This window comes from Vigna umbellata, chromosome 1 (genome assembly GCF_029865625.1).
Source record: "Vigna umbellata cultivar VRB3 chromosome 1, Vumbellata_1.0, whole genome shotgun sequence".
Taxonomy (NCBI): domain Eukaryota; kingdom Viridiplantae; phylum Streptophyta; class Magnoliopsida; order Fabales; family Fabaceae; genus Vigna; species Vigna umbellata.
In genome coordinates this window covers 64,213,139-64,224,134 of record NC_142165.1, presented here as the reverse complement: position 1 = coordinate 64,224,134, position 10,996 = coordinate 64,213,139, and the positions used below count along the sequence as shown (strand labels likewise).

The window sequence follows — 10,996 nt, the reverse complement described above, 5'->3', positions numbered from 1 at the left end:
CAGGGAGGGAAGCAGGTGGGACGAATCGAGACTCAGAACGCGCCCCTAGTTCGCTGGGTTGGAGGGAAGACGATGCCGCCTTCGTTTCGTTGGCCAACGTCGGAGCTGCGGCGACCGTGAATCGGAACCGGCTGGAGGGGTTGAATAGCTCCGACACGGCCTTCAACGTTGTCCGGCGGCATTCCGGCAAGCACTCCGTCGGACCTCTCTCTCTCGAACTCCCTTTCTCCAACTCTCTCGGGCTCTCTCTAGGTTAGACTCTCTCTCTCAACCTTCACTTCTCTCTAAAATTGTTCAAAAATGAAATTCAAATTTCAAACGCCAAACAAATACCCCTGACCGCTCCCTTTCCAAGTGATATTTCATTTTCATTTTAATTTCTGAAACGCACACCTAACACTGCCCGTGCCCGTCCTCACGTCAAATTTGAAGCAGGCTTGATCAGAAATGCTCAGAACGCAGCAGCTTTTTTCCCTCAAAACGTGGCCCTCTCAAACGCTGACACGTGTGCTGTGTCGAAATGTTGTCAAAATTTGTTGTCTAAGTATCATTTTCCTATTTTTTTTTCATAAACAGAAGTTTATTAATGAGAAAACTTAAATTGTACACAGATATATTTATATGATAATAATTTAAATAACAAAGGTTTTAATTAAGCTGTTGAGCAAAAAGAAAAATAATATTAAAATAATCCTGCAAGAGACTGATCCAATCAAACTGTTATGTAGTAAGGATATTTATGTAATAACATAAATATCTTAGATATTTTAGACAGTTAAAATATTGGTCAAAGCCACTAACCACATTTTTAGGTAAGGTGGTTATTCTTAGTTTACTTATAAATACAGTGACAGGACCAAAGTCCAGGTACGTTCTCTTTATGCTCTAGAGATCCTGAATAATATTTCAGAGCAGTATCCAATTACTCTCTTCAGAGCTTCAGCTCTATAACTCATATCTGACTTGAGCGTCGGAGTATCTTTGCAGGTACCTCCCTCTCCTTTTGGCGAGTTTGAAGAACAACAATGGAAGAAATGCAAACATCCCAGACAGTAGAACACGCATCCCAGACATCCAGGAGCAACAGAGACACACAGGAAAATGTACACCGAAACACAAACCAAAAGCATTCTTATAAAACTAGATGTTAGAAGTAATCATGTCCACAATATATTTGAATTTGAACATACAAGTTAAAACGAATCCGTTGATTATTCAAACTTAAGAAAATAAGAGAAGAAAAACGGGGGCTGTGGTAAAATGGTAATTGCAAAAAGTTGTGACAATTCCGCTACGCGACAAAACGACGAGGTCTGTCGGCAACTGTGGGCCGGGTGCTGAACCGGGAGATAAAAGCGGCGCAAAATCTAACTTCCCCCTTTCAAAACAAAACAAAACTCATTTCAAAACAACGCATGAACAAACCAAAACTAATCTCTAGAAACGAATTAATTAACAATAATTGTTCATTTGTTCATCTTCAAATCTAAAAATAAAAAAACAAAAATAGAAAATAGACAGTTCAGTTTTAATTCCCACTACACTCACAACCAAAGGGGAGTTCTCTTTCTCAGTGCTGTCCCACATTCACCCTCTCATTCCACCCTAATACCCTAATTCCAAAATTTTCAAATCCTTTCTTCCTCTTTTTTAGTGAAGCCTCCTTGTGATTTTTACTTGTTGTGTTTCAGCTCGGTATGTTTCGGGTTGGTTCCAAAACCCTAGACTTATTCCTTATCTGCAGATTTTGCTTTACTTTTAGTAATCTGTTTTGGTGAATGTTCTGAGTTGGTGAAACTACTTTATAGTTTGAATCACTGTTCCGCTTCTGTGGGTTATTACCAGTATGCGAATTCGGTGATGCTTGTGTTGTTTCGAAGGCTGTTTTGAAAATTTAGCGACGTGTGCAATCTGTTGTTTATTCTCGTGGTGTGTTATCAGTTTAGGAGAGAAGTGTTGCGAATTTTTTATTTTATTTTGGGAAAATCAAGGATATGGCAAGCGCAAGGCTATGTCTACTTGGCTTGTTTTTCTTGGTTTGCTGGCTTGGTAGCCGTGGTTTGTTTTTTTATCGCTGCATAAAGTGGAATAATCATGCCTGAAATATCATGATATTTTCTATTTTATACTTTGAAGTTAGCGAGATGGAATTTGTTGTTTGCTGCTTCCTGATTCGTTCAAAGTTTTCTGAACTTTGATTATTAGCATCTGTTTTTGTTTGATTAATTTTCTTTTTTGCCTAATCCTTTTTGGTTTTGCAGCTAAAATAGTTGAGATAATTTGGTACCTAAGCTAAGGCGGACAATACTGTGAACGATGAATGTTGCTGAGGTTGAAGAAAATCTAGTGGCTGCAACCGATGCTAAGGTATTATTCCATCTTTGATTATTTCAAATTCTATTTGGGAATTTTAATGCTCTTTGTGTAGTAAATTGACAATTGCTTTTACAGTGTATACAGTCTCTGTGCTGAGGTGTAATTAAATACTCAAAACTATTTTGTATTAGTTTCTTTATGCTCTCTTATTAAATTAGGTAGGAAACCGAAGCCCGTTTTTCTATTGTTATTTTCCAAGTTATTTTTATGTATTGAATTAAGCAAAACAGTTGAATCTACCTTCAAAGGCATGAATATTTTTTGTACCTGGTTATTGTATATGAATTTTTTTTTTTTCATTTCTACACAAATGGAAAGAAAACAGTGGCGGACTGTTTAAATACTTCTTTCCTTGCTCTAGCTATATTTCCGATGTGTTGCAGTTTTTATTTTATTTTCTGTATTGCAGTCTGACCGTTATCTATCTGGTTTCTTATGCAGTTACATGGACAAATGTGCAAGACTCTTTCTATAATATATTGCAAAGTACTGTCTGTATTTCCTTCTTTAGAAGCTGCCAGGCCTAGGAGTAAATCTGGTATTCAGGCATTATGTTCATTGCATGTAGCCTTGGAGAAAGTCAAGAATGTTCTTCAGCACTGCGCAGAGTGTAGTAAACTTTACTTGGTACGACTTATTTCTTAGTTTTATTTGCTGATTATGTTTCTGGGTAGATAGTTTTTATTTTACCTTATCTCATGAAGCACTTATCTCCTGATGATGGAGTGTGAAATTATTTGAAACGCACTTTTGTAAAATATCTTACGAATTGCATCAATTATGATGCAGGCTATAACTGCTGATTCCGTCCTCCTAAAATTTGAGAAGGCTAAATCTGCTCTTGAAGATAGTCTTAGACGAGTGGAAGAAATTGTTCCTCTATCTATTGGGTGTCAGGTAATAGGGCTGATACTGTGTACTTTTTTTGCAGGTTAGGGTTAGTTAGTTTAGGTTCGTGATTCCATTATTATTATGTGGAGCCTCTTATGCTTACTGATTTCTGTTGTGATCACATGAATGAGAGTAACCCCCTATTTTTTATGTTTGATTTTGTTATTCCAAAATAATTGAATACACCTTGTTTTCATATGAGTTTTGCTTTCTGTAGCACTGGCCTTTGTATATCTTTTTTTGCAAATTATACTCTTTCTTGTTATATTGTCAATGTTTAGGCTGATCTGAGGTTTGGCTGATTAATTACCTGTTCAGGTTCAGGAGATTGTGCACGAGTTTGTGACAATAGAATTTGCACTTGACCCATCAGAAAAGCAAGTTGGCAATGATTTGATTGCATTGCTCCAACAGGGGAGAAAGTTTAATGATTCTAGTGACAGCAATGAGCTTGAATGTTTCCACCAGGCTGCTGCTAGACTCGGAATTACATCTTCAAGAGCAGCTCTTGCCGAAAGAAGAGCTCTCAAGAAACTCCTAGAAAGGGCTCGATCAGAGGAAGACAAGCGGAAGGAATCAATTATTGCATATCTCTTGCATCTTATGAGGAAATACTCCAAATTATTTAGAAGTGAGTTCTCAGATGACAATGATTCTCAGGGTTCTGCACCTTGTTCTCCCACTGTTCAGGGATCTATTGAGGACAGTGTTCCTGGTAGTCATTGTCAAGCCTTTGACAGGCAGCTTTCAAAATTCAGTTGCTTTAATTTTAAACCAAATAGTGGTAGGAAATCAGGGCAGATGCCACTTCCACCTGAAGAGTTAAGGTGTCCTATATCTCTGCAACTTATGTATGATCCTGTTATCATTGCTTCTGGGCAAACATATGAAAGAGTTTGCATAGAGAAATGGTTCAGTGATGGGCACAACAACTGCCCAAAGACGCAGCAGGAACTTTCACATCTTTGTTTAACTCCTAATTACTGTGTTAAGGGCCTTGTTACTAGTTGGTGTGAACAAAATGGAGTTCCTATTCCTGAAGGTCCTCCTGAATCTCTTGACCTTAATTACTGGCAGTTATTATCAGAGTCTGAATCTTCAAGTTCAAAAGCTGTAAATAGTGTCAGCTCTTGCAAGTTGAAGGGTGTTGAAGCGGTTCCTTTGGAAGAGAGTGGTATCTCAGAGGAATCTGTGGAAAAGGGAACTGAAATTGTGTCTGCACAAGAGGAAGACATAGAGCAGTGTTTTAGCTTTCTGAAAGTTTTGACTGAGGGGAATAATTGGAGTAAGCAATGTGAAGTGGTAGAACATTTAAGGTTGCTGCTGAGGGATGACGAGGAAGCCCGGATTTTGTTGGGGGCTAATGGGTTTGTCGAAGCACTTCTGCACTTCTTGCAATCAGCTGTGCATGAAGGTAGTTTGATGGCTGTGGAAAGTGGAACAATGGCTCTCTTCAACCTGGCTGTGAATAATAACAGGTCTGCTTTATATTTCGAGTTTGTAGTCATCAATTAAAACTGCTTTTCATATTACAAAATCAAAAACAGCTATTTGTATTTGAGATTCATCATTGATGATCAAAACTGAATACTATGATTTGCATACTGCGAATAGATGTGAAAAATTGATCACTGCCCAGATTGAATTCATTTCCACAACTCGATAACATACATAACTTCTTCAGTGATTAGACTGATTCTTTATTGGCTCACTGCACTCTATTAACTTGAAGTTGATCCTTATTTTTCAACAGAAATAAGGAAATTATGTTATCAGCTGGAGTATTATCGTTGTTGGAAGAGATGATTTCAAAAACTAGTTCTTATGGTTGTATTACCGCTCTTTATTTGAATCTCTCTTGCCTTGAAGAAGCCAAGCCAATGATTGGCATGAGTCAGGCTATCCAGTTCCTAATCCAGCTTCTCCAATCGGACTCTGATGTTCAATGCAAGCAAGATGCTCTCCATTCTCTCTATAATCTTTCTACTATGGCCTCCAATATTCAACACCTCCTTTCATCTGGCATCATTAGTGGCTTACAGTTCCTTCTTGAAGGCGACACTGATTGCTTGTGGACAGAGAGATGCATAGCTGTTTTGATAAATTTAGCTGCTTCTGATGTTGGAAGGGAGGAAATTGTATCAACTCCTGGACTCATTAGTGCACTGGCTTCTATACTGGACACTGATGAGCTCTTGGAACAGGAGCAAGCAGTCACTTGTCTCCTAATTTTGTGCAATAGAAGTGAGGAGTGTTGTGACATGGTCTTGCAAGAAGGGGTTATACCAGCATTGGTTTCAATATCAGTGAATGGGACCCCAAGAGGCAGAGAAAAAGCTCAGAAACTGTTGATGCTGTTCCGAGAGCAGCGGCGGGACCATTCACCAGTTAAGACACATCAGTGCCCACCTGAAACTGCTGATTTGTCTATGCCTCCAGCTGAAATGAAACCGCTATGCAAGTCAATTTCAAGAAGAAAGTCTGGGAGAACTTTTAGCTTTTTCTGGAAAAGCAAGAGCTATTCTGTCTACCAGTGCTGAGTTCCTTTGGTTGTTGTAAATCTGTGTTTGCATCTTTACTCTTTTGTGGTGCCTTTATCGTCCTCTACTTCCTGTTCCCATGGGTGCTGCTTGATTTTTGGTTCAAAGCGAAGAAGAGATGTACAGACCTGTGTAATTTATGGATTTTGTTTTCTTCTTTCGCTTTCCTCTTTGTAACATCAATGTTTCTAAGTGTTAGTTTCCTTATTTTTTTAGGGTGGGGTGTTCTTAGGCTTACAAACTTGAAATTAACTGTGAATTATGTGTTTAGGTGTTTCCTCGTTGCACAAAATCTACACAAAAATCTGTGTAGTCCCTACAGAAAATAAAGCAGGTTACGACTAGTAGTTAAGAAAGTGCAAGTTTTGTTAGAAGGCAGCGGATGTCGCTTTAGCCATCAATTTCAGCTTTAAACTGGTCATGCGTCATCTTTGGTCCGTGTTTTTTGGTTGCTTTACCGCACCGCAATGCCCTCGATTTGTACTTTGTTTTGTGACCCACAAAATTTAATCCATCTTTTAGGAGGAAAAGAAAAGACCATTACGGCATGGCGGCAACGGTTGATAACTATTATAGTTAAACTATACTTTATTCACAAAAGAAAACGAAAATATACCTTTTTTCTTATACTTGTTAGAAAATCACGGTATTGCTGGAACCAAATGAATAACTAAAAACATAAGTTGTCTTTCACATATTGACGGCCTTGTTTGGGCGAAATTATTATGTCCACCTATCTACTATTTATTACCTCATTGAAACAGGAAAGAAGTGAGTGGTCTAAGTTCGCTATTTCCTGCCATTTAATATCTGTTTACACGCTTAAAATTAATTCCATACTTTGTGAATTTGTACAATATTTAAAGTTAGAATTAATTGCAAAAATTAATTTCAACGTATATTTTAATTATATTCAACTAATTTTGGAGGAGATATAAACTAATCAAGTTCTGTGTGATCCCTGTGTAAATATTTAATTGACTAAATATCGAAACCTTAAATGATTTAATCACTTCCTAATTGCAACTCAGACGCGTAATGGATCATTATTGTGTCTTTAATGTCGAGACCTGGTTAACGTTAAGGCCATCATATATACCTCCATAAGTAAAAACTCATGAAAATTAATATAAAAAGGATCGCGATATTCTAACAACGCCAATTTGACAAAAATTTGACAACGCCACATGTCAAGTTTTAATTGGTTGAATTTGAATGTTTTTCTAAATTTAAAATCTGATTTGGAATGGGTTAAAGTTTGAATTCCGAAAGTGCCCTCTTCGTTTTCGAACTCTATCTTCTCTCCTTATCACTGTCTTCTCTCTCCATTTTAGGGATTTGAATTTCATTTCAACTTCTCTCTTCATAGCAGTGTTCTCCCTCCTCCATTTATGCAGTTGTTTGTTCGTCATCATTGAAAGACCAAGTTAAGGTGTTTCTGGGTTGAGAAGTGAGTTCCTGCACCATTGACAAAGAACTGATGTTGTTGTAATCGATTACAGGGAGCTGGTAATCGCTTACCAGTAGAAAATCTCCTTTTGTACCGAAAGTTGAAGAGTGCTACCCAGACGTGGCTTAAGCACTCCCCAGGAATATTTTGGATTCGTTATGACTATCTTTTGAAGGTTTTATGGATGGATCATTAATGGAACACTTCAAGTTGGAATACTTCAATATTAAACAAATATAAACGAAATAATGATGAGTAAGGTGAGTCATCCATGCAAAAAAAATAGAAAAGATCACTTATAGGGACACAAAAACGACTTTGGAGAGCAATGTTCATCTACCTGGGGAGTACAGTTGAAGTTTCTGTACAAATTACCCTTTTTTCTTTGGTAATCGATTACAAGACCCCTGTAATCGATTACCAGAGGAAAAAAGGTAATTTGTACAGAAACTTCAACTGTACTTCCCAGCTAGATGAACACTGCTCCCCATTCTCTATTTTTGTTGAATTTTTCCTTTTTTGAGATGGGTGAGTGAGTTCAATATTATTCGGTGTGCTCCCTGCACCAATAATGAGGTTAGGTCATTGATTTCTTCAAAGTAAAAATGTCCATTTAGGTGGTTTTCTCCAATTGAGGTGAGGTGCATAACCCATGCTGTCAACTTTGACCTTTGGTGACTATTTTAATCATAACTTTTTTCACAAACCTCCAAATGATGTGATTCTTTTTTTATTAGAAAGTAGACTCAAAAATCTTTCCAATGACTACTAATTTATAATTTTTGGACACCTGAGTAGGTGCAGTTAATTCCTTAAAGTTAACGTTTTATATATTTCTACCACCTCTGATCTTTGCTGGTTGTTTTGCTCATAAATTTCTCCACCGAACTCCAAATGAGTTGATTCTTGTTTTGTTGGAAAGCTCTTTGAGTGTAGATTCAAACAAAAAAAGAATCAAGTCATTTGGAGTTTGGTGAAGAAAGTTAAAAACAAAACAAGTAGCAAAGGTCAGAAAAACAGAGTTGGGGAGCAGTGTTCATCTACCTGGGGAGTACAGTTGAAGTTTGTGTAAAAATTACCCTTTTTCCACTGGTAGTCGATTACAAGACCCCTATAATCGATTACCAGAGGAAAAAGGGTAATTTGTACAGAAACTTCAACTGTACTCCCCAGCTAGATGAACACTGCTCCCCATTCTCTAATTTTGTTGAATTTTTCCTTTTTTGAGATGGGTGAGTGATAATGCTAAATTTTACCATATTTTAAGCATCATTTTAGTAACAAAATCAACTCCTTTCTAACTTATAACTTGTTAAATCCTCTTCTTTTGTCTTGTTTTCTAAATAATTGTGTTTTTGGCTACTTTAATGTACTTTCATCAATAATCCCTTATTTTGTAGCTAAAAATGAGCTTGGAAGAGTCTCCAACAATGTATAGAGCAAACCAAAGCAAGCACATGCAGAAACGCTCGTCGCCAGCAAGAGGACGCTCGTCGCTAGAGAGAACGCTCGTCCTCGTCCAGAAAAAGAGAAAATAGGACGCTCGTCCAGGAGCTCATAGAGGACGTTCGTCCAGAGAGTTAAGAGGACGCTCGTCCAGAGAAGACGTCCAGCGAGACACGCAGTGGACGCTCGTCCAGCCAGGCAGAAGTGGACGCTCGTCCAGCCAGGCAGAGGACGCTCGTTCGGCAAGGCAGAAGAGGACGATCGTCAGAGAGGACGCTCGTCCAGAGAGAGTTAAGAGGACGCTCGTCCAAAGGGGTAAGAGGACGCTCGTCCAAGATTTAGGACGCTCGTCCAGGCCAGAGAAGAGGACGCTCGTCCCCATTCTCTATTTTTGTTGAATTTTTCCTTTTTTGAGATGGGTGAGTGAGTTCAATATTATTCGGTGTGCTCCCTGCACCAATAATGAGGTTAGGTCATTGATTTCTTCAAAGTAAAAATGTCCATTTAGGTGGTTTTCTCCAATTGAGGTGAGGTGCATAACCCATGCTGTCAACTTTGACCTTTGGTGACTATTTTAATCATAACTTTTTTCACAGACCTCCAAATGATGTGATTCTTTTTTTATTAGAAAGTAGACTCAAATATCTTTCCAATGACTACTAATTTATAATTTTTGGACATCTGAGCAGGTGCAGTTAATTCCTTAAAGTTAACGTTTTATATATTTCTACCACCTCTCATCTTTGCTAATTGTTTTGCTCATAACTTTCTCCAACCAACTCCAAATGAGTTGATTCTTGTTTTGTTGGAAAGCTCTTTGAGTCTAGATTCCAACAAAACAAGAATCAAGTCATTTGGAGTTTGGTGGAGAAACTTAAGAACAAAACAAGTAGCAAAGGTCAGAAAAACAGAGTTGGGGTGCAGTGTTCATCTAGCTAGGGAGTACCGTTGAAGTTTCTGTACAGAGGAAAAAGGGTAATTTGTACAGAAACTTCAACGGTACTCCCCAGCTAGATGAACACTGCTCCCCAAAAAAAGGTTTCAATATATATGGTCAAACAACACTGGAAGAAAACATATGGTACTCTATCAAAATTGAATTTTTATTTATATAATATATTATCAGTACATATTACCCAACATTTATAATCATAATCTTTTATTTACAAAAAAATGTACAAGGCTCATACAATGTAAATATCTAGGCAACTAATCAACATATAATTGAAAACCTATAAAATCCTAAGTGTTGCAGCACTTGTTCTCTTCACACGTTGTCATTGTCTAGAATCCAGTCCATATATATTTTTGTCTAAATACTTGCAACTGCTCCTGAAATCAACACAAGTCACTTTAAAAAATTAACACAATACCAAAATCATCTAGTCTTTTAACAAAGTTACTGATACTTACATTGTTGTAATCAAGCATACTTTTCTCATTGTAATTGAGAACATCTTCCCACAGTTCAATTTTTTAACAACATACCAAAAAATAACTCAAGGTTTTGTGCCTGGGAAATGCAAAAAAACAAAAAAAAGTATATAATACCTACTAGTTAATCACATCAACAAATTATATTTGAAACATCTATTATCAAACATCAACAAATCATATGTTTGATGAGCATAATACCTAATGTTCTCAATCACCAAGGCTCCTAATAAATTAGTTATTACAAAAGTCTATAAAAAAGATTACATACTTTACCTTGCTCTGGCGAAACAAATATCTCAAATCAAGAACCAAAAAATTGGGCTGCAAAAATTCCAAATATGTAAATATAGAGAAATAATTAAAAAAATAATATAATTTTCCAAAAGCAGAAACAACTAACAGATATAAAGATTACTAACACATTTGATAATTTCAATACCCTAACCAAGAAGCCAATAGACAACAACTTACCCCAAGAAAAGGCCATGTTAAGAGAAACTTTATTCCAACCGACGAAGGAACAATAGCACGAGCGATAAAACGAAAGCTTTGGAGAAATGACGCCAACGGTGGACCCAATCGATACAAAGACAACACTTCAATGGCGGACAGAGAGAGACGACTTCCTCCGGAGACAACGGTGGACCCAAGCAACGAACGAACAACAATGGATAAACACAGCACTTCGGTGGCAGAGATTCGAATGAGGAATGTTGAAGGCGGTGAGAGAGTTTCGAAGAAAGGAATAGGTTTTTCTTCTGAATATTGTTTCAAAAAGTGAAAGGTACCAAAATGTTTCTGAACATTCTTTCCAAAGATGCCCTGGAAGACAAAATGAAACTTTTAAAAAAATTTA

At 37.3% G+C, this 10,996-nt stretch overlaps 1 protein-coding gene across 2 annotated transcripts; it reads left to right on the top strand.

Annotated features, from left to right (window-relative positions):
- The first annotated feature begins 1,398 nt into the window (after positions 1-1,398).
- Positions 1,399-6,163, top strand: LOC124833243 (U-box domain-containing protein 6-like). Of its 2 annotated transcripts, none has more exons than XM_047307664.2 (6): positions 1,399-1,695; positions 2,262-2,367; positions 2,818-3,003; positions 3,166-3,273; positions 3,586-4,745; positions 5,021-6,163. In XM_047307664.2, exons 2-6 carry the CDS (start codon positions 2,317-2,319, stop codon positions 5,805-5,807), a joined length of 2,292 nt encoding a protein of 763 aa, XP_047163620.1. In that variant the 5' UTR covers positions 1,399-1,695; positions 2,262-2,316; the 3' UTR covers positions 5,808-6,163. The 2 variants fall into 2 exon arrangements, with proteins under 2 accessions (XP_047163620.1, XP_047163619.1); XM_047307663.2 differs by having other exon boundaries at positions 1,399-1,706.
- The last annotated feature ends 4,833 nt before the right edge of the window (positions 6,164-10,996 follow it).

Excerpts from the sequence above, each read along its gene's own strand:
- LOC124833243 (XM_047307664.2), top strand. The coding sequence starts at position 2,317 with ATGAATGTTGCTGAGGTTGAAGAAAATCTAGTGGCTGCAACCGATGCT. Across the intron at positions 2,368-2,817 it reads TGGCTGCAACCGATGCTAAG|TTACATGGACAAATGTGCAA; the intron begins GTATTATTCCAT and ends TTTCTTATGCAG. Across the intron at positions 3,274-3,585 it reads CTCTATCTATTGGGTGTCAG|GTTCAGGAGATTGTGCACGA; the intron begins GTAATAGGGCTG and ends TTACCTGTTCAG.